The sequence below is a fragment of the Vidua macroura genome, chromosome 31 (assembly GCF_024509145.1).
Source record: "Vidua macroura isolate BioBank_ID:100142 chromosome 31, ASM2450914v1, whole genome shotgun sequence".
Classification (NCBI taxonomy): domain Eukaryota; kingdom Metazoa; phylum Chordata; class Aves; order Passeriformes; family Viduidae; genus Vidua; species Vidua macroura.
The window spans coordinates 2,052,858-2,080,286 of record NC_071601.1 but is presented as its reverse complement, the minus strand read 5'-3'; the positions used below and the strand labels follow the sequence as shown (position 1 = coordinate 2,080,286).

The 27,429-nt window shown below is 44.9% G+C and overlaps 1 protein-coding gene across 1 annotated transcript in view; it reads right to left on the bottom strand.

Moving 5' to 3' along the window:
* The window catches only part of ELP3 (elongator acetyltransferase complex subunit 3), an 87,294-nt gene that overhangs the window by 41,183 nt on the left and 18,682 nt on the right, over positions 1-27,429 (bottom strand). Inside the window, exons 8-9 of the mRNA XM_054001635.1 lie at positions 11,774-11,935; positions 4,250-4,376 (exon numbers count right to left, since the gene is read on the bottom strand). Of these exons, the coding sequence (XP_053857610.1) occupies positions 4,250-4,376; positions 11,774-11,935 (289 nt within the window). The remainder of the gene's footprint in view (positions 1-4,249; positions 4,377-11,773; positions 11,936-27,429) is intronic.

Below are 27,429 nucleotides of genomic sequence, written 5' to 3'. Positions count from 1 at the left end.
TTTCTGCCTCTCCTCCCTGTTTTTTCCATTTTCCCAGATTTATTTCAGCTCTGTGGGGTCTGTTTGAGGTGGGCTCAGAGCAAGGAGGAAGAGCACCAATAAACCACGCTCAAGCAAATCCCATAAAAATAAAATAAAGGCAGACACAGCAATATTCTCCCAATTAATAAATCTGTTATTTACAATGTATAAATATATATCATAAATATCTTTTTTTTTAAAGAATTATTAGGAATATTCACCCCAGAGCAGCCAAATCCTGTGGTTCTATTTCCACTGAGTGAGGAATTAACACTTCGGGAATTCTCCAGACTCCCAAAATTTTGGGGTTTTTTCTTTTTTTGTGGTTTGTTTGGGTTTTTTTTTGTTTTGTTTTGGTTTGGTTTGGTTTTTTTGTTTGTTTGTTTCTCTTTTTTTGGGGTTTTTTTGGGTTTTTTTTGTTTTTTTTTTTTCTCCAATCCAAAGTTCTGCTTGCCAAATGTGATTTATGGATCCTCCCAAGCATTTCCCCCCCAGAGCAGCCTCTTCCCTCTCCGGGGCAGCGTCGGAGCCGAGCGCTCATCGCGTTCCTGGGGATGAGGTGTCCGCTCCGCTAACAATTCCATTATTCCCGCTGAGTCCTTGATTTATCCCGCTCCTAATTCTAATTATTTTCTCCGACCACCTGCCTGGTGAGGCTCTGCCTGGTTTTGGGAGGGTTTTTTTATTTTTGAGCGTTTGTGGTCATTGAGGTTTTCTGGAGCGCGTTCCCTGCTGCCCCGTGGTGTGGAATGGGGTGGGAAAGACCTGGAGGAGGACGGAAATCCTCCGAGGATATAAAAAGAATCAGAGGTGGGGGAAGAGGGAAGGAAAAAGCAAAGTGGAAGTGGGACACGGCATCAGAGTGAGAAAGGGAACCGAAATTTCGCAGTGGAGGCGGGGAAAAAGGCACTTCCTGTGAAAAAATCGTGGATTTGGAGAATCCCAGAATTACTTGGGTTGGAAGGGACCTTAAAGCTCATCCCATTCCCGCGGGCAGGGACATCTTCCACTATCCCAGCTTGCTCCAAGCCCTGTCCAACCTGGGACGTTCCATTCCAGGGATGGAATCCACAGGGGATGGAATCCACAGGGGATGGAACCCACAACCTCTCCGTGCAAAAAATAACTAAATAAACAAAATTTTTTTTTTTTAAAAACCACCCACATCCAACACGTTCACCCTTACCCATGACAACATTCTGAACGATGATGAATAAAACCAGCTGCTGCTCGCACGCAGAGCTCGGAGTGGCTGCTGGGAGGCGGGAGCGGCAGGAAAAGCCGGGGAATCGATCGGTCGGGGGGACAGAGCTGTAATTACCTGCCCGGCTCCGAGAAGCACCCGGCGTTCTTCGGGCCAAGGTCAGCACCATCAGCAGTTATTCCCCTCCCTGGAGAAACCCCTGGATTTATTGTTATTATCCCAACTGGTGCTGAAGGTGCTCGGAACTTCTAAAGTCAAGCGGGTTCCTTTGTGCCCGACCTTCTCCTCAGCTGGGAAGTGGCTGGAGAGGGGGAGGGCTCACAGAAAATGAAGTTAATTTGCCCGAAGTTAATTAGAACTGCCTCAAAATCAGAGATTTGTAAAGATCCCTTGAAAGCCGTGGGTTTGTTGTCCCAAAAAGACAAAGAATTGGAGAGCTGGGGGTGCTCACCTGGAGAAGGGAAGGATCCAGGGAGGGCTCAGAGCCCCTTCCAGGGCCTAAAGGGGCTCCAGGAGAGCTGGAGAGGGACTGGGGACATGGGATGGAGGGACAGGACACAGGGAATGGCTGTGGAAGTGGAAAAGGAGGGATTTGAGTGGGATATTGGGAAGGAATTCCTGGTTGGGAGGGTGGGGAGGGGCTGGGCTGGAATTCCCAGAGAAGCCCTGGATCCCTGGGAGTGTCCAAGGAAAGGTTGGAGCAGCCTGGGACGGTGGGGTTGGAATGGGATGGGATTGAAGCTCCAGGGATCCCATCCCAAACCACCCCGGGATTCTGGGATCCAGGACACTCAGGATCCATCCCGAGGGATTTTGATGGAATTTGGGGATGGAAAAGGGAAGGGAGACCCTTCCTGGAATCCCAAATTCCCAGTGAAGCCTCTTGATCCCGAAATTCCTTCCCGGAGAGGAGTCGGGATGGATCCAATGCCGGGCTGGGAGCTGGGAATGGAAAGAATTCCCCGGGAAAATGGGGAGGAATTTGGGAAAGAATTCCCGTTTGGGCAGGAATTCCCAGAGAATCCCTGGGAGTGCCCAAGGAAAGGCTGGAGCACCCGGGGATGGGAATGGGATGGGATTGAAGGTCCATGAATCCCACCCCAAACCATTCCAGGATTCTGGGATCATAAGGAGACGCCTCCACTTGGTTCCCCGTTAATTTGACGCAGCAGAAATGCCGAAACATTCACCAGCCTGCACGAACATTGGCACGGCCCAACAAGTAAAGAAATTGTTCCATCAGCTCAAAACGAGGATGTAAAATTTTGGGGCAGGAAACAAGAGAATGAACCCTTGGGAATTTCAGGAATTTCAGGAATTGATCGGGATATTTCTGTTACGTTCACCAGGGCTCTGGGAAACAAATCAACAAATTTGGTTTGGCGTTTTATTCTCTGGTACTTAAAGGGGTATTTTTAAAAATGAATTTTTAAATGAGGATGAGAAACGGGTAATGACCTCTTTTCCTTCTGTTCCTTTTCTACCCTCAGCTCTTCTCCCCAACTTTATTTTAATTCCTCCTCTCCCAGTCCCAAAAACTTCGCCTCCTGCCCCTCCAATTTCTGGTAAAATTGTCCTTAGTGCACGGCTGGAACCCAGGATGGCACCACCTTTCCCCTCACAGCCCAGAAATTCCACCTTCCCAACAGATTCCCAAATTTCCTGCAGTGAATCAGGAGCAATTCCAGACCCAGCAGCAGAAATTCTTCAACCACTCATCACCAATAAGCAGCAAAGGATAATTATAATTAAATTAATTATGAAAAATTGCGGTAATTCCTCCCTCCTCAGTTTTCCACCTCGGATTTTGGTCTCCTCTGTGTTTGAACCTGCCCAGGGTTGGCCTTTTCCATATTTTTGGTCATTATTCCCACTTTTCCACCACAAATTCTAGCCCAATCCCACAGAACTCCAGCTGCAATTCCATGAGATGCTGAGGGATGAAGGATCCAAGGTTTTGCTGGGTTCTGCATCACAAAGAATTCCATGAAAATTCTCTGTCATGTCCACACTCCACCTCCCAGACAAATGGGAGGTGGAGCTAAAAAAAAATAACCCAGGAGCAGGATAATTATTATAAATAATATAAATAATAAATAATTCCTGGAGCAGGAATCTGGAGTTTTGCGCTCAACACTTCCAGTCTCTCACCTTGGTCAAGAACATTTTATTTAGGAAAAATTCAAGGAATTCTGCACAAAATCCCCCAAAAAAAGGTTCCCACCCCAGGTTTCAGGATTCCCCTCCTGCCCTGTACAGCTGCATTTTCCAGGCTTTTGTTCCAGAAGTGCCTTTTTGCCTTCTGCCTGTATTTTTCATCAATATATTTCATTACACTGATATTTTTTAGCACCCAGCCCAACCTTCCCCTGGGATTCCTCCATCACGACTCCAATTTCTGCACTATTTAAAAAAAAAAAACAAAAAAAACCCACCCAATTTTGACTCAGGGAAAAAAAAAAATTTAAAAAACCAACAAAACCTGAAAATCTACCAAAGTGGTTAAATCCTTGCACTGCTCACCATTTGCTCTTTATTCCTCTCGTTGCGATTTTCCCCAGGAATAATTTTATATTTCCTCCGACATCATTGACAAAAGAAATTGAACAGCGCTGAGCCAAAATGCTTTATAACACACACTCTAATTTTGCAATTAATTTGCAATTAATTACCTTCCTTTTCAACTTGGAACTGTGTCCTACGCTAAATCCAAGAGGGAAAACCACCTTGGAAAAAAAGCAGTAAATAGGGGAAGAGCTGTTTTCCACAGGGACCCCAGTGACTCAGCCTTGCATGAGACAGGGATATAATTTTCTGGATGAAGTAGTTCAACAAATCTCTTTTTTCTTTTAGGTTTTTTTTTACCTTCTTTTCTTAAAAAAAAAAAAAAAAAAAAAGAGTTTTAAATTGTTTGTCCTTTCGAAACAAATCTGGTAACCGAGCGGGAAGTTTTCCATGGAGGGGGGGAAAAAAAAAGTGGGAATTGATGGGTTTTTTTTTTTTTTTTTTCAAAGGAATACTCACAAAAAACTGGTCCATGTCCCTGTCCAGCCCCATGTTGGGCAAGTCTGGCATCATGTGGGCCACCACCTTGAAGCCAGCGTCCTTGGCCAGGTGGAAGGACTCGCACACGGCCTTCACCGTGTGACCCCTGGGAAGAGAGGGGGAAAAAGGGTCAGGAAAAGGCAGGAAAAGCAGGAAAAGCCATTCCTGGGTTCAGCTGGGATGATCCCCCCCTCGGGAGGCTGAGTTTGGGGCATGGCTGGAGGTAAAACCGAGCCTAAATGGGGCTTGGTGAGTATTGAAATTGTTAATTCTGTGAAAAAGGAGCTGCTCTGGGTTTTCCAGGCTCAGAGAGAAATTTGGGAGAGCTGCTGGAATCCAGTCTGGAAATCCTCAGGAAAAAATGGGAATAAAACAGCAGGGAAGGAAAGAAGGCATGGGAATGAAATTTGGGAGAGCTGCTGGAATCCAGTCTGGAAATCCTCAGAAAAAAATGGGAATAAAACAGCAGGAAAGGAAAGAAGGGATGGGAATGAAATTTGGGAGAGCTGCTGGAATCCAGTCTGGAAATCCTCAGAAAAAAACAGGAATAAAACAGCAGGAAAGGAGAAGGGATGGGAACGAAATTTGGGAGAGCTGCTGGAATCCAGTCTGGAAATCCTCAGAAAAAAACAGGAATAAAAACAGCAGGAAAAAAGGGATGGGAATGAGGAAAAGCCTGAAAATCACCCAAAATCCCTTCTGGAGAAACGTGAACTTCCCAAATTTTGGTCAGCGTTAGGATTCCAGGAGGATTCCACGTTCTGCCACAGTGACACCAACCCAAGCCCCAGATCTGCAGGAGCCTGGGGGGATTTGGAGCCCAAAAAAGGCCAAATTTCCCACGTTTTCTGGAAAAAATCCCCTTTTTCCTTCCACCTCCAGGGCTCCAATCAGGAGAAAGTTCTTCCCACAAAATCCTGCCTCTCTGCCCCATTCCTGGACATTCCAGGGCGTTTCCATCCCCTCCCATCCCTGTTTTCCTCCCAACTCCTGGAATTCCTGGCACCCAGATGAGCTCTGCAGGTGATACTCCGTTTTTTTTTTTTTTTTTCCCCTCCTCCAAATCCCTCTGGATTAAAAGAAAAAAAAAACAAAACCCAACTCCCTTTGGGTATCCTCGTGCTCATCCCCCCCCAAATTCATTAATTTATTTTTTAATTTTTTAAGGATTTTTTCCTCCCTCTCTGCCAGAAGATCCAACCCCTCCGTGCAGCTTTAAAACCACTTTTATTTCTGATTTTTTTTTTTATTTTTCCAGGAGTATTACAGTGTTTTTGGGTTTTTTTTTTTTTTTTTTTTTTTTTTTTTTTTCCTGAGACTGTTCAAGGACAGCATCACTCAAAGACCTTGAGTAGCCTGAGGGAAGCAAACGGGAGCTTTGCTTCATAAATAAAAATTATTTTCTTATTAGAAGTGGAATTCGAGCTGCATCAATAACTTGATTATTTGATGCCGAGCTCTGCTCTTGAATATTTTTTCTGCCTCAGAGCCACTGCAAGCACTCAGAAACCTCACTAATGACTTGTGGAACATCATAGAAAAGTAATTTCCAAACTGTTTCCCCTAATTGGTTGTAATCTGACATTTTGCTACCAGGGAAAAAAATATTTAAAAAGTTTGGAGGCCAAAACAAATCCCCACCCCGCACACACACAAAAAAAAAAAAAGAAAAAAAAAGAAAAATGAGGTCGTTTAAAAAGGAAAAAGAAAAAAAAATCATGAATCACCTCTGTTCTTAAAGTGGATTTTAGTCACTGCTCCAAAAATTGGGAGAAGTTGAGGGATTCCTTTCAGGAATTCTGCAAGGAGCTCTGGGAAGAGACTTTAAAAATTGAATTTAAATTGAGGGAAAAAATGGATTTAAGATTTTGAGATTTAAAAATGGATTTTTGGAGGGGAATGGATGTTAAGATTTTAAAATGGATTTTTTGGGGGGAAAATGGATGCTAAGATTTTAAAATGGATTTTTGGGGGGGAAGTGGATTTTAAGATTTTAAAATGGATTTTTTTTGGGGGGGAAATGGATTTTAAGATTGAAAAATGGATTTCTTTGGGGGGAAAATGGATTTTGAGATGTAGAAATGGTTTTTTTTTGGGGAAAAATGGATGTTAAGATTTAAAAATGGGTATTTGGAGGGGAATGGATGTTAAGATTTAAAAATGGATTTTTTGGGGGAAAATGGATGTTAAGATTTAAAAATTGATATTTGGAAGGGAAAAATGGATTTTAAGATTGAAAATGGATTTAAAAATAGGTATTTGGGGGGGAAAATGGATTTTAAGATTGAAAAATGGATTTTTTTGGGGGGGGAAAAATGGATGTTAAGATTTAAAAATGGATATTTGGAGGGAAAAAAGTCAATTTTAAGATTGAAAAATGGATTTTTGGGGGGGAAAATGGATGTTAAGATTTAAAAATTGATTTTTTTGGGGAAAAAAAGGATTTTAAGATTTAAAAATGGATATTTGGAGGGAAAAATGGATGTTAAGATTGACAATTTGACTATTTTTGGGGAAAAAAAGAGGATTTTAAAAGCTGATGAGGAATTAATTAATTGCTAAATTGGCAACTGTAATAATTCAGATTTTGCCACATCCAGAGGGGGAAACCACCCGGAAACAGGAGTTTTAAATCCTCAATAAATGGATTTTTTCTTGGCTTTTGGGACGTCAGCAGTGACATCCAGATCCCAATTCCTTCGGGATTCCTGCCTGGAGTCCCTTGAGCAGGAAATGCCCAAAAGTTTTCAGCTTTGGTTCGGTGCCTTTGAGGTGGGAATGAACAGAAATGAGCCAGGATTTTAAAACATCCCTGGGAGGCAGCTGGAATGTGGAATTGGATGGAACAGCTTCAGCCAGCGCCAGGAGTGGAGAAAGAAGAGGGGGAAAAAAGCTTTTTAAAAAAAAAAAAAAATTAGAATTATCAGGCTTGAAATAAATAAATAAAGATTGGTTTGTTTGGGGGGTGAGGTGAAGAAAATATCTCGCATTTTCCCACAGAGCACAACAGTTCTTTGGGCCAAAATGACAAGGAATGAATTCTATTTCCTCCTGGAAATGTGGTTTGTTTTTTTTTTTTTGCAATCCCTAAGGATTCTGCGCGCCTGGAATGACTTTGGGGAATCTCTCAACGGGCATTCCTGGCCAGTGTCACCTCTCCTGTCCCAAAAAAGGTGGAAAACACCCCAAAAATCACAGAGCACTGCGAACTGTGATTTGTGTGGGACGGGAGCTGCTCTCCCTGGGCCATGTTCTACCTCCCAAAATTGAATTTATTTAGGGTGTCATTAGGAAAAGAGGTGTTCAGCACAGGGGGGAGAATGAATGTGTGTTAAAAAACAGAGGTTGTTCCAATGCAGGGAAAGAACGGAGACAATAAAATAAAGGGAGTAAAACACAGGGAAAGAAAGAAAGAATAAATAAAAAAAGGAAGTGGGCAATACAGGAAAAGAATGGAGACAAAAGAGTAAAACACAGGGAAAGAAAGAAAAAAACAAAAAGAGGTGGGCAATACAGGGAAAGAATGGAGGCAATAAAAGAGAGTAAAACACAGGGAAAGAAAGAAAAAATAAAAACAAAAAGAGGTGGACAATACAGAGAAAGAATGGAGGCAATAAAATAAAGACTGTAAAACAGAGGGAAAGAAAGAATAAATAAAAACAGAAGGAAGTGGAGAATACAGGGAAAGAATGGAGACAATAAAGAGAGTAAACACAGGGAAAGAAAGAATAAATAAAAAAAAGGAAGTGGACAATACAGAGAAAGAATGGAGGCAATAAAAAAGAGTAAAACACAGGGAAAGAAAGAAAAAATAAAAACAAGGAAGTGGAGAATACAGGGAAAGAATGGAGGCAAAATAAAGAGTAAAACACAGGGAAAGAAAGAATAAATTAAAATAAGGAAGTGGACAATAAAGGGAAAGAATGGAGACAATAAAGAGAGTAAACACAGGGAAAGAAAATAAATAAAAAAAAGAGGTGGGCAATGCAGGGAAAGAATGGAGACAACATAAAGAGAGTAAAACACAGTGAAAGAAAGAATAAAAAAAACAAAAAGAGGTGGGCAATGCAGAGAAAGAATGGAGACAAAAGATTGTAAAACACAGGGAAAGAAAGAATAAATAAAAAAGGAAGTGGAGAATACAGGGAAAGAATGGAGGCAATAAAATAAAGAGAGTAAAACACAGGGAAAGAAAGAATAAATTAAAAAAAGAGATGGAGAATAAAGGGAAAGAATGGAGACAAAAGAGAGTAAAACAGTGAAAGAAAGAATAAATGAAAACAAAAAGAGGTGGGCAATGCAGGGAAAGAATGGAGGCAAAAGACAGTAAAACACAGGGAAAGAAAGAATAAATTAAAATAAGGAAGTGGACAATAAAGGGAAAGAATGGAGACAATAAAGAGAGTAAACACAGGGAAAGAAAATAAATAAAAAAAAGAGGTGGGCAATGCAGGGAAAGAATGGAGACAACATAAAGAGAGTAAAACACAGTGAAAGAAAGAATAAAAAAAACAAAAAGAGGTGGGCAATGCAGAGAAAGAATGGAGACAAAAGATTGTAAAACACAGGGAAAGAAAGAATAAATAAAAAAGGAAGTGGAGAATACAGGGAAAGAATGGAGGCAATAAAATAAAGAGAGTAAAACACAGGGAAAGAAAGAATAAATTAAAAAAAGAGATGGAGAATAAAGGGAAAGAATGGAGACAAAAGAGAGTAAAACAGTGAAAGAAAGAATAAATGAAAACAAAAAGAGGTGGGCAATGCAGGGAAAGAATGGAGGCAAAAGACAGTAAAACACAGGGGAAGAAAGAAAAAATAAAAAAAAAGGAAGTGGACAATACAGAGAAAGAATGGAGGCAATAAAAAAGAGTAAAACACAGGAAAGAAAGAAAGAAAGAAAGAAAGAAAGAAAGAAAGAAAGAAAGAAAGAAAGAAAGAAAGAAAGAAAGAAAGAAAGAAAGAAAGAAAGAAAGAAAGAAAGAAAGAAAGAAAGAAAGAAAGAAAGAAAGAAAGAAAGAAAGAAAGAAAGAAAGAAAGAAAGAAAGAAAGAAAGAAAGAAAGAAAGAAAGAAAGAAAGAAAGAAAGAAAGAAAGAAAAAGAAAGAAAGAAAGAAAGAAGTGGAGAATACAGGGAAAGAATGGAGGCAATAAAATAAAGAGAGTAAAACACAGGGAAAGAATGAATAAATTTTTTAAAAAAGAGCACAAAAGGGAAAGAAGAGATGATACATTAAAAAAAAAAAAAAAAAGAATGGACAATACAGGAAAAAAACAAACACGCTAAAAAAACCCCAAATGTAGAACAGCAGAAAAGGATCTGAGTCCCAGCTAAAACATCACAATTCCATTTTCTCCTGCTGAGGAACGGAATCCCACAGAATTCCATTTTGCCGACAAAAGGGCACGGAGGAGGCTGCGGAGCTGCTGGGTTTGGGAATTTATTCTGACAGGGGAGTAAGTGAAATGTCCCAACATTCTCTGTGCAGTGGGAATTAGCCAAGGAAACAGGAGCTGGAGGATTCCAGAAGGATCCAGGGAATCCCTGGAGCCCCTTCCTGAGCCTCAAGGGGATCCAGGAGAGCTGGAATTTGGGAAAAGGGCTGGAGGGCCAGGACCCTGGGAATGGATTCCCACTGGGAAAGGGGAGCTTGGGGTGGGATTTGGGAAGGAATTCCTGGCTGGGCTGGAATTCCCAGAGAATCCCTGGGGGTGTCCTAGGGTGGATTTGGATCACCCTGGGATTGAGGGAAGTGTCCCTGGGATGGGATTGAGGTCTGTGGATCCCATCCCAAACCATTCCGGGATTCTGGGATCCATCCCAAGGGATTTTTATGGAATTTGGGGGTGGAAAAGGGAAGGGAGACCCTTCCTGGAGTCCTGAATTCCCAGGGAATTCCCAAAATTCCTTCCCAGAGAGGAGCTGTGGTGGGGATGGAGCCCATGCCGGGCTGGGAGAGCTGGGAATGTCCAAGTGGAGAAGGGAGGGATCCAGGGAATCCTCGGAGCCTTTTCCAGAGGGAAAGGAGAGCTGGAATTTGGGAATTCCTGTCCTGGAGGGCCAGGAGCCAGGGAATGGCTTCCCACTGGGAAAGGGGAGCTTGGGGTGGGATTTGGGAAGGAATTCCTGGCTGGGCTGCCATTCCCAGAGAATCCCTGGGGGTGTCCAAGGAAAGGCTGGAGCAGCCTGGGATAGCAGGAGGCGTGGAGGTGGGAATGGGATGGGATTGGAGGTCCCTTCCCACCCAACCCAGGCTGGAATTCCAGGATTCCATGGGATGGGAAGCCAGCAGAGAAGATGGAACCCCGGGCTGCAGGAATTGCTTTTCCAGCAAGTTGGATCCTACAGTTTGGGAGAGCCGAAAAATTCCATGTCCATGGAAGGGGCTGGGACGGGAGGAGCTTGAAGGTCCCTGAAGGAAGGGAGGGAAGAATTCCCACCCCAAATCCTTCCCTTCCTCACCTTTTCCCAGCACAGGGATGAAGCAAGGAGGGAAAAGTGGGATTGGCACAGGGAAAAGCTCCTCTCCAAATTTCGGGATAAATCCCAGCATAGCTGGGAAAGGGGAGCTTGGGGTGGGAATTCCTGGCTGAGCTGGGATTCCCAGAGAATCCCTGAGAGGGAAGTCTGGACAGGACTTGGATCAACCTCTGAGATGGAAAGGGCTGGGACTGAGGTCCAGCCATGCCAGGCCAGCCGGGATTCCCTGGAATGGTGTCCCTGGCCTGTTGAGATTCCCTGGAACGGTGTCCCTGACCTGTTGGGATTCCCTGGAATGGTGTCCCTGCCCTGCTGGTGTCCCTGCCCTGCTGGTGTCCCTGTCCTGTTGTTGGTGTCCCTGACCTGGAATGGTGTCCCTGACCTGTTGGGTGTCCCTGCCCTGCTGGTGTCCCTGACCTGCTGGTGTCCCTGGCCTGGAATGATGTCCCTGCCCTGGAACGATGTCCCTGACCTGTTGGTGTCCCTGACCTGTTGGTGTCCCTGCCCTGCTGGTGTCCCTGACCTGGAACGATGTCCCTGGCCTGGAATGGTGTCCCTGACCTGTTGTTGGGTGTCCCTGCCCTGGAATGGTGTCCCTGCCCTGCTGGTGTCCCTGCCCTGCTGGTGTCCCTGTCCTGTTGTTGGGTGTCCCTGTCCTGTTGTTGGGTGTCCCTGCCCTGTTGGTGTCCCTGACCTGTTGTTGGTGTCCCTGCCCTGTTGGTGTCCCTGCCCTGTTGTTGGTGTCCCTGCCCTGTTGATGTCCCTGCCCTGTTGGTGTCCCTGCCCTGTTGGTGTACCTGTCCTGTTGTTGGGTGTCCCTGCCCTGCTGATGTCCCTGCCCTGCTGGTGTCCCTGACCTGTTGTTGGTGTCCCTGCCCTGTTGGTGTCCCTGCCCTGTTGGTGTACCTGTCCTGTTGTTGGTGTCCCTGCCCTGCTGGTGTCCCTGTCCTGTTGTTGGTGTCCCTGGCCTGGAACGATGTCCCTGCCCTGTTGTTGGTGTCCCTGCCCTGGAATGGTGTCCCTGACCTGTTGGTGTCCCGGGCCACGTCCTCGTAGACGCTCTGCACGCCGATCTCCAGGCGGGTGCAGCCGTAGGCCAGCATGGCGCTCAGGTGGGGCCGCAGGCAATAGTCCGGCCGCGTCTCGATGGTGATCCCCACGCACTTGGTCAGGCTCCTCTCCGAGTACCTGCAGTGACAAATCCCGTTTCTGGTTAAAATCCACCCCTTCTGGGCTTCCAGGGAACTTGGGAGGAGTTTCTGGTGTCTTCCAGGTGAGGGTTTTTATGGATTAAAGGTTAAAATTTAACCTTTACTCCCCCCCCACACAGAAAAATTCCATTTCTGGTTAAAATCCACCAGTTTTAGATTTTACGGGAACTTGGGAGGAGTTTCTGGTGTCTTCCAGGTGAGGGTTTTTAAGGATTAAGTGGTAAAATTTAACTTTTATTCCTCTCCTGCATGGAAAAATCCCATTTCTGGTTAAAATCCACCAGTTTTAGATTTTAAGGGAACTTGGGAGGAGTTTCTGGTGTCTTCCAGGTGAGGACTAAAGGTTAAAATTTAACCTTTCCTCCTCTCCGACTACCTACAGGGAAAAATCCCATCCTTGGCCAAAATCCATCACTTTCAGGTTTTAAGGGAACTTGGGAGGAGTTTCTGGCGTCTTCCAGGTGAGGGTTTTTAAGGATTAAGTGGTAAAATTTGACCTTTATTCCTCTCCTGCTGGGAAAAATCCCATTTCTGGTTAAAATCCACCAGTTTTGGGTTTTAAGGGAACTAGAGAAGAGTTTCTGGCATCTTCCAGGTGAGGGTTTTTAAGGATTAAAGGTTAAAATTTAATTTTTATTCCTCTCCTGCATGGAAAAATCCCATTTCTGGTTAAAATCCACCAGTTTTGGGTTTTAAGGGAACTAGAGAAGAGTTTCTGGTATCTTCCAGGTGAGGGTTTTTAAGGATTAAAGGTTAAAATTTAACTTTTATTCCTCTCCTGCTGGGAAAAATCCCATTTCTGGTTAAAATCCACCAGTTTTGGGTTTTAAGGGAACTAGAGAAGACTTTCTGGCATCTTCCAGGTGAGGGTTTTTATGGATTAAAGGTTAAAATTTAACCTTTACTTCCCCCCTACACAGAAAAAATCCATTTCTGGTTAAAATCCACCAAATTTAGATTTTAAGGGAGGAGTTTCTGGTGTCTTCCAGGTGAGGACTAAAGGTTAAAATTTAACCTTTCCTCCTCTCTGACTACCTACAGGGAAAAATCCCATCCTTGGCCAAAATCCACCAGTTTCGGGTTTTAAGGGAACTTGGGAGCAGTTTCTGGCATCTTCCAGGTGAGGGTTTTTAAGGATTAAGTGGTAAAATTTAACTTTTATTCCTCTCCTGCAGGGAAAAATCCTATTTCTGGTTAAAATCCACGAGTTCTGGGTTTTAAGTGAACTGGGGAAGAGTTCCTGGCATCTTCCAGGTGAGGCTTTTTAGGGATTAAAGGTTAAATTTCCTGCGGTGTTTTGGCGCTCCGCGGGTGAAACGATGCACAGAAATACACATTAATACAATCTGGGTTGTGTTAATTAATTGGGGTTGTAATTAACACAGTCTGGGGGCTGTTTTGGGTCACGAAGAACCCGTGGCAGCCTGGAGGGGATTCACAAGGATATCCATGAAAAATCCCACAAATCCCTTTGGGACTGAAGGAATCTGACAAAACCACAATTTTTGTTTCTGGGATTTTTTTCTCCTTTTGTGCCCTTTATCTAACGAAGACTAATTACTCCAGCTGGTAAAAAAACCCCACTCCTGATGACAAATGGGAATTCATTGACCTGTGAGAGAGGGAAAAAAAGGGAGAAAAAAAACCAAAACAAAAAACCAAACTGAAATTCACAAAAGGAAATCATCGATCCTCACCATCACCAGAGAGAAGAAAATTCCTTTCCACGGGGGAAATCAACTCCCTGCTGCATTTTTCCTGAACTTTGAGGTGGTTTTGTAACAAAACCGCAGCCCAGGAGCACAAATTTACTGCAGGAAGAGGAGAAACTTCTTTTGGAACTGCAGAGGAAAGCTGGATAAGTCCCAAAGCAGGATATTTATGGGGATATCAGTCTCTTTAATGGCCCCAAATGGTGATTTTTGGGTGTTAATAGGAAATGCTGCTGGAAAAGGGGACACCTTGAGGAAGAGAGGGATGTTATTCCCATACCTGCACGCCCAAATTGAAAGGATGACTAAGTTCGGCCCGTCATTAAAAAAGATTAAAAGTCTGTAAAGATTCATCATCCCACTGCTGGAAATTTCTGAATGGAAATAAAAGCTCTCAGAGCAGCACAAAACACAATTCCACCTCCCCCCCCCCCGAAAAAAAAACCCTCCCGTTTAAAATCCTTCAAACCTCAAAAAAAAAAAAAAAAAAAAAACAGCAAAAAAAATTCACCCAAGTGGGCTCAGACTCATTAAAAAAAATATTAACGCCCTTCAAACTGTTCAAATCTATATAAATACCGAGATATTTGGGGGATAGGCTGTCAAAAGAAGCATTAAAAAAAAACCAAAAAAAAAAAAACAACAATAAAAACTCCGTGAAACATTTCCAAGTTTGTGGCTCACTAATCTGACAGCCCAACAGCACCAATTGTTTATCACGTCAGGGAAAACACTGCCAAAGTGTGATTCATTAACAGCAGACTCCCAAACACCCACTTTGCAAAGACGTGAGCTGCAAAAATTAAGAGAGAGAAACCGGAGCGAAAGTGGGAAAAAAAAAAAAAAAACAACCCAAAAAAAAACCCAAAAAAAAGTCTTCAGCTAACCTGGGACAAAGGGTACCCGCTCCTATTAACACCAAAAAATCAGGGTGGAAATACAGAGGGGAGATAAGAGTAATTAAATCACCATCCTTTCCAGAAGGAAGAAAGAGAAATTTGATTTTTTTTTTTTTTTTTTGGTGTTTTTTCTCCGCTCTTGAACTCGAAAGGTTCACTTGGATATTCGACATTTTTCTCCCGTTTGCAAAAGGGAAGTGTGTTTCATTCAAAGCCTGATAGCAAAGGCGGGGGTTTTATTGGCTTAGAAGCCAAACACAAGAAATATCAGAAGTGGACACGAATTAAAAGCTTTAGTGGATTTACATAACCTGCCATTTTCTGGAGGAATTATCACAGAGTGCCCACAGAAGCTGAACTGGGTATTATTACCCAGCACAAAGCTGCATTATACAACTAAATTATATTTGATATTTTATTTTTAAAAAGAAAGGAAAAAAAAAAAAATCAATCTGACGCTGTTTCCACATTCAATTTCCACGTTTTCCAGGGCTGGGGGTGAGCTGTGAAACGGAGCTCAGGGAGCTGGGGAGAGCAGCATCTCCTGGACCAGGGGCACCTCCTAAATCTGGATTTACATCAGGGATTTAAGGGTTTTTTTTTTTTAACCAAGTTGTGAGGATCTCTCAGTTGAGAGCAGGGCCAGATCCGAGACAGGGATTTTCCTGTCAACAGAGGGGAAAAAAAAAAAAGCACAGGAAAAGTGGAATAACACCTTCATCAGCGGGAAAAGCTTTTGAATCCCAAAATCCCAGAATGGTTTGGGTTGGAAGGGACCTTCAAGGTCGTTTCAGGCACCTTCCACCCGCCCAGGTGGCTCCAGCCTGGCCTTGGACACTGCCAGGGATGGGGCAGCCACAAATTCCCTGAGATTCCATTCCAGGGCCTCCCCACCCTGGGAATTTCTCCCTCCACAGGGAGGAATTTCTTCCTATTTTTTGGAGGATTTTTGGGTGAGGATTTGGAGGTTTTTTGTGGGATTTGGAGCTTTTTGGAGGGGATTTGGGGTTTTTTGGGATACCCGAGGAATTCCTTCCCAAACTCCTCCCCTTTCCCAGGGAATTTCCTCCATTCCCAGCTCTCCCAGCCTGGCCTTGGATCCATCCCCATCCTGACTCCTCTCTGGGAATGAATTTCGGGATCCAGGAGATTCACTGGGAATTTGGGATTCCAGGAAGGGTCTCCCTTCCCTTTCCTGGGAATTCCTTCCATTCCCAGCTCTCCCAGCCTGGCCTTGGATCCATCCCCATCCCAACTCCTCTCTGGGAAGGAATTTTAGGATCCAAGGGCTTCACTGGGGATTTGGGACTCCAGGAAAGGTCTCCCTTCCCTTTTCCATCCCCAAATTCCACAAAAATCCCTCGGGATGGATCCTGAGTGTCCTGGATCCCAGAATCCCGGGATGGTTTGGGATGGGATCCCTGGAGCTTCAATCCCATCCCATTCCAACCCCACCATCCCAGGCTGCTCCAGCCTTTCCTTGGACACTCCCAGGGATTCTCTGGGAATTCCAGCCCAGCCAGGAATTCCTTCCCAAGATCCCACCCAAATCTCCCCTTTCCCAGTGAGAAGCCATTCCCCACTTTGTCCCTCTCCACCTCTCTGCCAAGAATCCAGCAAAATTCCCTCCAGGAATCTCCTAAATTTTAGTTTGTGCTGCCACTGAGGAATCAGGGAGTCAAACCCAAGGAGTTTTGCCTCCTGTCCATTCATTATTCCCAAAATCTCAGGATGCTTTGGGTTGGAGGGGCCCTCCACGCTCATCCTCTTCCAGCCTCATGTCCCTGCTCCCAAATTGGAATTCTTGCATCATTCCCCACCCCTATTCTCAGCTTTTTGTGGCCTTTTGCTACCAAAAAAAGCCGCCCAGCTCCGCAGCCGCGCCGCAGCCGCATCCAGCTGGGACATGATTTGCCTATTCCCATCCAATTTCCCGCTATTTATGCAGTCAGGGGTAATTTGGCTGCTGAATCACACGGAAAGCTCATGATTCTCTGACTTCAACCCAAATTTTTTTTTTTTTTTTTTCCAGAGATTTCGGTGCTGCTCAGAATAGAATCCTGCCCCGTTCCTAGAAAAACTGCTGGATGGTTTTTCCATCCTGTTGCGGCTTAACCACAGGACGTGGATTTATAGGGATAAATCCCAGCTCTGGGATGGATGGCTGCTGCCAGCCCTGAGAAAATGAGGATTTGAACACAATTTTAAACACAGGCCCGGGGGCAGGAACAGCAGAATCCCATTAGAAACCATCGGGGTCAGTGACAATCATTTCCCGCTTTGGAAATCCGTGGAATGGGTGAAACGTTGTCCTGGGCTCTTTTTTGGTGTGTGACATCTGCTCCGGGTCAGATCTCCTGCAGGATTTATGGGATGTTCCGTATTCCTGTGAGCCCAGGAACAGCGCCCGGGGGATTTACGGTGGCAGCGGACACGACGGGTTTGCCAGCACGGGATCTTTACAAACAGCAGAGCTCCAGCCACAGATCCTGCGGGAAGGGGGAACTGCCTCTTCCCAAGCAGGAAAATCTGGGAAGCGAACACGGAGAGCTCTGAAGGGAGGGATTTCAGGATACCCACACACGAGAGGTCAAGACCTGATGAAGAATTTCTGATTGAACTTTACTGACTGGACAGAGAAAACCCTGAGAGAGTCGATGGATCCGAGCTCAGAGCCCCACCCGTGACCATGGGATTCCAGAATCCTGGAATGCTCTGGGTGGGATCCATGGACCTCAAATCCCATCCCATTCCAACCCCAGCACCTCCCACGATGCCAGGGTGCTCCAACCTTTCCTTGGACACTGCCAGGGATCCAGGGATTCTCTGGGAATTCCAGCCCAGCCAGGAATTCCCACCCCAAGCTCCCCTTTCCCAGCGACGCTGGGATTTATCCCGAAATTTGGAGAGGAGCTTTTCCCTGTGCCAATCCCACTTTTCCCTCCTTCCTTCATCCCTGTGCCGGGAAAAGGTGAGGAAGGGAAGGATTTGGGGTGGGAATTCTTCCCTCCCCCCCTTCAGGGACCTTCAAGCTCCTCCCGTCCCAGCCCCTTCCATGGACATGGAATTTTTCGGCTCTCCCAAACTGTAGGATCCAACTTGCTGGAAAAGCAATTCCTGCAGCCCGGGGTTCCATCTTCTCTGCTGGCTTCCCATCCCATGGAATCCTGGAATTCCAGCCTGGGTTGGGTGGGAAGGGACCTCCAATCCCATCCCATTCCCACCTCCACGCCTCCTGCTATCCCAGGCTGCTCCAGCCTTTCCTTGGACACCCCCAGGGATTCTCTGGGAATTGCAGCCCAGCCAGGAATTCCTTCCCAAATCCCACCCCAAGCTCCCCTTTCCCAGTGGGAAGCCATTCCCTGGCTCCTGGCCCTCCAGGACAGGAATTCCCAAACTCCTGGATCCCCTTTGGGATCGGGAAGGGGCTCCAAGGATTCCCTGGATCTTTTTCCATGTGAACGTTCCCATCTCTCCCAGCCTGGCTCCACAGGAGATGAATTTTACCTTCCCAAGCACCAACAAACCCCTTGGAATATTCCCCCTCCTTCCCTGGAATACGGAATTATTTGGTGTTTGTACCACGGCACCGCTGAGGATCCCCCGCATCATCCCAGGAATAATCAGGAATCGGGACAAGAGAACAGCACGAGATGAGAGAGGGGCAATTTCAATAATAGGCTGACCACAGAGGTTCATTATGCAAACGAGGCAGCTGCCAAGTCATGCAAATTAAGATCCACAGAAGCCTTAAAAAGATTTGTGCAGACAGATTTTGTGAAGTCAGTGATTACAGCACTGTCTGAAATGGGGAGAAATAAAGGTGAGATAATTAATTTTAATCACTGGCAAATCTTCTGAGTGAATTTGCAGAGAACGCTGCTGCATTGACCAGACCTTTAAATCAGAACCTGCCTCTTAAATAAACTCTTTTTTTTTTTTTTGGATCTACGAGGCAGCTACTCCTCCACCAGACACGGGGTGTCGAACACTTCCTCCCTCAGAGGAAAAACAGCGCGGCTCTGGCAGGGAACAGCTCCCTCAACAAAGCCTCTCCATTAAACTCTGCTCTCCAGACAAAAACCTCGTCAGCTGAGAGTCCTGAAGATCAAAGGCTCAATTATTCACAGCCAGGCGGGGCAGCTTCCCAAATCCCAAATCCCAAATCCCCTGGGATGGGGATGGCCGGGAGCCAGCGCAGAGAGCTCCGACTCCGCAGCAACGCAGGTGGGCTCACACGGGCAACATCACACCTTTAACCCTCCTCTGAGGTTTACTGATTTTTGGAGAAGCAGAGAACAGAAAAAAGCCCAAAAAAAAGGAGCAGGAAGAGGTGCAGGAAGCAGCAGAAGCTGCAAGAAGAGGCTCAAAGGTAGAAGCGAAGCGATCACCAAAATACATTTAGGAAAGAAAGATCTAAACCAACTCAGCCACCTCAAAAAATTGGAAAGAAGGATTTAAACCAACTCAGCCACCTCAAAAAATTGGAAAGAAGGATTTAAACCAACTCAGCCACCCAAAAATTAGAAAGAAGGATCTAAACCAACTCAGCCACCCAAAAAAATTGGAAGGAAGGATCTAAACCAAACCATCCACCCCATAAAATTGGAAAAAAGGATCTAAACCAACTCAGCCACACCATAAAATTGGAGAGAAGAATCTAAACCAATTCAGCCATCCCAAAAAATTGGAAAGAAGGATCTAAACCAACCCATCTACCCCAAAAAAATTGGAAGGAAGGATCTCAACCAAACCATCCACCACATAAAATTGGAAAGAAGGCTCTAAACCAACTCAGCCACCCCAAAAATTGGAAAGAAGGATCTCAACCAACTCAGCCACCCCAAAAAATTGCCTGCAGGACATTCCAGCACCAGTCAATCCCTGGAAGTGTCCAAGGCCAGGTTGGGCTTGCCCCTGGTCCAGTGGAAGATGTCCCTGGCCACGGCAGGGGGTGGAACAGGGTGGGCTTTAAGGCCCCTTCCTGCCCAAACCACTCCAGGATTCTGTGATTCCTGAAGGCAAAGATAAAATAAATTATGGGGATGTTCATATTACTGCTGTGGGTAATGGACTGGATTCCAGTTCCCATAAAAATTGGTGCTCCAAATCCAAATCCAGCACGCTGAGTGGTCACAGCTGGGCAGGGGAAGCTGCTCATCCTCCCTTGGCCTATCCCAAAAAAAAAAAAAAAAAAAACCCAGACAAAAACAAACCAGCAAACATTTGCAAACTTAATTATTTCAGTTTGAAAAGAGCTCCAGGATCATGGAGTCCAACCATCCCCCAGCACTGCCACGGCCACCACTGATCCGTGTCCCCAAGTGCCACATCCACAGGGATTTTTAATCCCTCCGGGAAGGGGACTCCACCTTTGGGCAGCTGTGCCAGGGCTGGAATTGTTCCCAATATCCAGCCTGAACCTCTCCTGGTGCAGCTTGAGGCCATTTCTGCTCATCCTGTCCCTGTTCCCTGGGAGAAATCCCGATCCCACCCGGCTGTCCCCTCCTGTCAGGGAATTCCAAAGAGCAAAATTCCCTCTGGAGCCTCCTTTTTTCCAGGCTGAGCTCCTTTCCCAGCTCCAAACCCTTCCCTGGAGCCTTCAGCCCCTCCATGTCCTTCTTGGAGGACAGAAATGTCCTTAGAAAAGACCCTCAGAGTCCTGTGGGAAGACTGGAGAATGTTTGGAGGGTTGGGTGAGAAAAATCAAGAATTTCAATCAGGGACCGAAGGAGTCCTGGGCCAGGAAAGTTCCTGGTCTTAACGTGGGGAAGAGCAAAGATTGGGAACATCCAGCACCTCAAACAGATTTAATGTATCATAAATAAAGCCCTTCTGGTGCCCTTGAGCAGCAGCAGCACAGGCCTGGGTGTCACACAGTGACACTGCTCGGTGACATCCACAAATGTAGAATTAAGCCCAAAAAATGACCCCACAGGTTTCTGAAGGGAAAACTGTCACTATAACCCATGAGGATCTCATGTAACACATCCTCACCCATTACTTAAATTACCTCCTTGATCTTGATCTTTAACCACTCTGCTTTATCACAGGGCAGACTGTGAAACGCAGCCAAGAATTCATTCAGCAGCCACAATTCCCTGTGAATAAACCCAGAATCAGGGAATATTCTGACAAAGCAGGTGGCATCTTACTCAGCTGACATGATTCAAAAGCTGCAGGTTTGATGATTGCCCAGAGCAGGCATTTCTGAAAGCTCTAATGCCAATTATTTGACTTTAAGCTGCTCCCTTTTTATTACAACATTTTTATTACAACATTTCAGTGCTTTCTTTATCGCCAGCACCGGGACTACGAGAGAGCAGTTTGGTTTCTTAGCAGCCAAGGTTCAAGCTTTCAAATGCTGAAAAAAGTTACTAAAAATACAGCCATTTATTGACTAAAACACCATTTTCCACTTTTGATAAGGTAACAGTATCTATGCCGGCTAAAAGATAAGGGAGAACAACTTTTTTCCTCCATGAGATACCACCAACAGGTAATTCTGCTCCCTCCTGCTGTTCAAAAATCCACAATGGGATCCTTTCTAAAGTAAAAACCCTAAAACACACCCATTTCCTTCTCTTTCTCAATGTTTTAACCACATTTTAACCACAAGGAATGGCTCTGCCAACCAAAAACCCTTGGGAAAAAAGGCAAAACATGAGTGGAAGTGGCTCGGTTCAGACACACTTCAGGCCTAATGTACTCTGAGGTAAAAAACCTAAACCACAGCAGTTATTTGCTCTTTCTCAGTATTTTTACCACATTTTAACCACAAGGAAAGACTCTGCCACCCAAAATCCTTCCCCAAGAAGAAAAGGCACAGGATGAGCAGGAGTGGCTCAGTTAAAAGATATTTCAGGCCCAATCCATTCTGAGGTAAAAACCCTAAAACACACCCGTTTTCTACTTTTTCTCAGTATTTTTACCACATTTTAACCCCAAGGAAAGGCTCTGCCACTCAAAATCCCTCACAAGAAGAAAAGGCCCAGCACGAGCACAAGTGGCTCAGTTCAGACACACTTCAGGCCTAATCCATTCTGAGGAAAAAACCCTAAAACACACGGGGTTTGCTTCTCTTTCACAATGTTTTTACCACATTTAAACCCATAAAATGCACCTGTCTCCTTCTCTTTCTCAGTATTTTTACCACCTTTTAACCCCAAGGAGTTGCTCTACCACCCAAAAACCCTCTGAAAAAAGGCACAGCTTGAGCACAAGCAGCTCAGTGCAGAGACACTTCAGACCTAATCATTCAGAGGTAAAAATCTAAACCACACCTGTTTTCTACTCTTTCTCAGTGTTTTTACCACATTTTAACTTCCAGGAATGGTTCTACCACTGAAAACCCTTGGAAAAAAGGCCCAGCATGAGCACAAAGTGGCTCAGTTAAAAGACACTTCAGGCCTGACCCATTCTGAGGTAAAAAACCTAAACCACAGCAGTTATTTTCTCTTTCTCAGTATTTTTACCACATTTTAACCACAAGGAAAGACTCTGCCACCCAAAATCCTTCCCCAAGAAGAAAAGGCACAGGATGAGCAGGAGTGGCTCAGTTCAGACACACTTCAGGCCCAATCCATTCTGAGGTAAAAACCCTAAAACACACCCGTTTTCTACTTTTTCTCAGTATTTTTACCACATTTTAACCCCAAGGAAAGGCTCTGCCACTGAAAATCCCTCACAAGAAGAAAAGGCCCAGCACGAGCACAGGTGGCTCAGTTCAGACACACTTCAGGCCCAATCCATTCTGAGGAAAAAACCCTAAAACACACGGGGTTTGCTTCTCTTTCACAATGTTTTTACCACATTTTAACCCATAAAATGCACCTGTCTCCTTGTCTTTCTCAGTATTTTTACCACCTTTTAACCCCAAGGACTTGCTCTACCACCCAAAAACCCTCTGAAAAAAAGGCACAGCTCGAGCACAAGCAGCTCAGTTCAGAGACACTTCAGACCTAATCATTCAGAGGTAAAAATCTAAACCACACCTGTTTTCTACTCTTTCTCAGTGTTTTTACCACATTTTAACTTCCAGGAATGGTTCTACCACTGAAAACCCTTGGAAAAAAGGCTCAGCATGAGCACAAAGTGGCTCAGTTAAAAGACACCTCAGGCCTGAACCATTCTGAGGTAAAAAACCTAAACCACAGCAGTTATTTTCTCTTTCTCAGTATTTTTACCACATTTTAACCACAAGGACTGGCTCTGCCACTCAAAATCCCTCACAAGAAGAAAAGGCACAGGATGAGCACAAGTGGCTCAGTTCAGACACACTTCAGGCCCAATCCATTCTGAGGTAAAAACCCTAAAACACACCCATTTTTTACTCTTTCTCAGTATTTTTACCACATTTTAACCCATAAAACAACCCCGTTTCCTTCTCTTTCTCAGTATTTTTACCACCTTTTAACCCCAATGAGTTGCTCTACCACCCAAAAACCCTCTGAAAAAAAGGCCCAGCACGAGCACAAGTGGCTCAGTTCAGACACACTTCAGGCCCAATCTCTACTGAGGTAAGGAAACCCTAAAACACATTTGTTTTCTTTTCTTTCTCGGTATTTTTACCACATTTTAACCCCAAGGAATGGCTCTGCCAACCAAAAACCCTCAGAAAAAAATGGCATATCATGACCAGAAGTGGCTCAGTTCAAAGACACTTCAGGCCTAATCTACTCTGAGGTAAAAACCTAAACCACAGCAGTTATTTTCTCTTTCTTAATGTTTTTACTACATTTTAACTTCAAGGACTGGCTCTGCCACCCAAATTCCCTCACAAGAAGAAAAGACATGGGATGAGCAGAAGTGTCTCAGTTCAGAGACACTTCAGGCCTAATCCATTCTGAGGTAAAAACCCTAAAACACACCCATTTTTTACTCTTTCTCAGCGTTTTTACCACATTTTAACCCCAAGGAATGGCTCTACCACCGAAAACCCTTGGAAAAAAGGCCCAGCACGAGCACAAGTGGCTCCGTTCAGACACACTTCAGGCCTAATCCATGCTGAGGTAAAAAACCTAGAACACACCTTTTTTCTACTCTTTCACAATGTTTTTACCACATTTTAACCCATAAAACACCCCTGTTTCCTTCTCTTTCTCAGCGTTTTTACCACATTTTAACCCCAAGGAATGGCTCTGCCACCCAAAAACCCTTGGAAAAAAGGCCCAGCACGAGCACAAGTGGCTCCGTTCAGACACACTTCAGGCCTAACCTACTCTGAGGTAAAAACCATAAACCAGATCCATTTCCTTCTCTTTTTCCTTCTCTTTCTCAGTATTTTTACCACGTTTTAACCCCAAGGAATGGCTCTACCACCGAAAACCCTTGGAAAAAAGGCCCAGCACGAGCACAAGTGTTCAGAGACACTTCAGGCCCTGATCCAAGCAGGATGTTTGCACGGACTAATTAACCGCCTGGCTGTAACGAGGAGCAGGAATAGAGGCTGCTGGAGAGGGAAGAGTGGTTTGGTTTATTTTTATTTCCCTCACAGCTTCCATCAAGGACCTCTGGGCAAGGTCTGGAGGGATCCTGCCACTCCTGACAAGCAGGCCGGAGCCCCGCTCCTGCCATGCTGGGCTGATAAATGCGTAATTATCCCAAAAGCCATAATCACTGCCTGCTCTCAGACACATCCAAGCAGGTCCTGTCTTAGCTCAGGAAGCAAAACAAAACAAAACAAAACAAAGAAAAAAAGGGCACTGAACAGAAAAAACCCTGACAAGACCTTCTCACACTGCTGGGTTTATCGAGCCTGCGGTGTTTTCTGAGCTCCCATCCATCAAGTTCACAGCAACAGCAATTTAGAGAAGTTTTTTGGATTTTTTTTTTCTGCAGCAACAAATTATTAGCCAGCTGTAACTGCAAACACCAGAATTAATTAACATATGCTGGAGTGAAATATTTGCAACAAGGAAAATGCGTGGCTGGAACAGGAGCTGAGTTGTTTTTTTTTTTCCCATCCCCATAAAAAAATAAATGTTTAGAGGGGGAAAAAAAAACCCAAAACAAGGTTAATTTAGGCAAGGCAGTGCTTATCTCCTCCTCCCTTATGTGAGCTCTCTGCTTTTCCCAGTGAGCAGAGCCAAATTACAGTTTGGAAATTACGGCTTCACGTTTTTCCCAGCAGCAACACGAGGTCCCAGATTCCTCACGCTGAAATTTAGGGAGACCCGAGTCTGGAATTGGACTCCCCGATGTTTTTAGTGGTTGTGGTGTCTTTCAGGATCAGGCAGTTCCCAGTGGATATTTTTCCCAAGAATTGTGTTTGGTCACTCTCAGCCTGAACATGGAAATAATTTCTTTGGATTGAATTCCCACTTCACCAGACACCCCCAGTTCTTGTTGTGTCAGAGAAAAATCAACATTTATCCTTCTTTTCTCTTCTCTGTGCCACTCAGGACCTCATAAATCTCTGTTATATCTCTCTGAAATATCTTTTCCCTACTTCCACAGCATCATTTTCCTCCTCCCTGGTTTTTAAAGGGAAGAAATGAGCAAGGTTCAAGCTGTGAACGAGGCAGCTCCACGACACCATTTGCCAGTTTCCTCTCTATTCCCATCACTGTAATTCCTCACACTGAGCTGGCTTTTTAACTAATACCAAGCACCAGGGCTGTGTTTCTCACAGTTATCAACTAAAACTTTAAAATCTTATTCCTGAGTGCCATCAGCCAACTTGGAGATCGTTGTTCTGTAGGGAAAAAAAAAACAGGAAAAATCTCTTTCATAAACAATGCTTCGTATCTGAACTGATTTTTCTCCTGCCCTTTCACAACAGGTCAAAACAACCTGTTCCAGCACAGGGACGCCACTAATGACTTCCCTCTGCTGTGTTAATTGATCACTTAATCCATCTCTAAATACCTTCCAGTAATTTCTGCATGCAAAACCTCCACTCTTATCCCTGCAATCCGGTGAAGGGTTTTTAGAAACCCAGGCAAAGTCACTGAGATTTGTCAAACGCTTCGGAGAAAGCTACAACCCGAATGTGTTGTTGAAAGCATTTCTGGTAGCCAGAGGGCAGGAATTCATCTGCCACAGGACGGGAACAAGAACCTCTCTGTACTCCATCTACGTAAAGAGGGAGGTGCTCTGGGGTTTTAGCAGCTGAAGAAAACAAAATCTTGTCCTGATAAATACAACTGAGCCCTGACACATCAGCCAAACGCGTTTTGCAATACGTCTGGAAGAGGAAAATACACAGAGGGCTTGTAAAATGTCCCATATTCAATTTATCAGGTGAGGAGGGCTCACGCTTCGCTTCACCACGAGCCAGGGAGTTGAAATCTCAGATCAATGTGTGAATGTCAGTAAAAAAAAACACAACAATTTGTCTTAGATATGGGAAATCCAGCACACCGCTGATCATCCCAGCCAGGACAAAGAGAACGTGGATGAAACCATGGGATGGCTTCAAGCAGACATCCCAAAGCTCCTGTCCTTGCTCCCAGGGTGCTCCCACAGATTTCCCATCTCCTTTAGCTCCCACTAACAGCACCTGGCAATGACACCCAAAGAAAAGAAGCCAAAAAGTCATCCTGAAAGATGCGACAAAGCCACGAAAAAAGGAAGGAATGGTTCAGAGGACCAGAAGTTTGAGAGCCCAGTGAGGATCTGGGCCTGCTACAGAGGCGAGGGTGAGGATTCCTGTGCCAACCTGCAGCTCCTCCCCGATCCAGAGTCACAGATTTGTGAATTTATTAAGCTTGGAAAAGCCCTTTAAGCCCAACCAGCACTGCCAAGCCCAGCACCCACCCCTGTCCCAAGCACTTGTAAACTGGTTTCTTTTTAAAAGTAATGACCAACCCTGCCAGGCTACCAAACCCAGGCTGAACTGGGAAAAAATCCCATTTTTGAGGGATAACAACCCCAAATTTGGATGATTTTCCAAACCAGTTTCTGGCTCATGACGCAAAAAGCTCTGAACAAAGCGATGCTCAGCACAAAGAGAGAAAATTGGAGATGCTTGGAGCCCTGATGTTTCAGAAAGAACCAAATGCCTTTCTCAGGAACGATTATGGGATTTCACAGGATCACACAATCACAGAGCAGTCTGGGTTGGAAGGGACCTTAAAGATCATCCTGTCCCCATCCCCTGCCATGGGCAGGGTCCCCTTCCACTGTCCCAGGGTGCTCCAAGTCCTGTCCAGCCTGGCCTGGAACACTTTTAGGGATGAGGCAGCCGCAGCTTCTCTGGGAAAACCGTGCCAGGCCCTCCCCTCTGTCAGGGAGGAGCAATCCAAGGAGTAATTTCTGCGCAGTAACCCAGGATGAACACTCACAAGAGTCTCTTGGCTTTAAGCATCTCCTTTCAGGGAGTGAAAAGCAGGAGGTCTGGGCAGCTTTAAGACAATATTTCATTTTGGTCTCCTTCCCCTCAGCTTTGCCAGCTCTTCACCACAGTGACACTCTCAGCCTGCACAGCCTGGTGGAAAGCTTCCATGAGGAGATGCCCCCAAGATTTGTTCTTGATTTTTCTCATCTTTGCCGTGCAATTACTTCAGGAAAAACTTGGGGAAAAAAAAAAAACAAACCACCCCCATTCCGCCGCCTGTTGCCAAATCAATACAATCAACCATTAGGTCATAACTGTAAAGACAAGTTTCCCAGGGAATAGTCAATACCAAGTTGCAGGCGTGGGCTAACAAAGGATGCAGGAAGGAAAAAAGAAAAGATAAAAAATCCTTGCATCTAAAATTACGGAAGAAACGACACGACAACCTCTTTTATTAAATCCACCCTGAAATTCGAGTTTTTTCTTGCTGCGCTTGATGACAGAGACGGCGCTGGGTGAGACTGACACGGGCTCTCAAAACACCCAGCTCCAATTTCAGCTCAGATATCGACTCACTGCA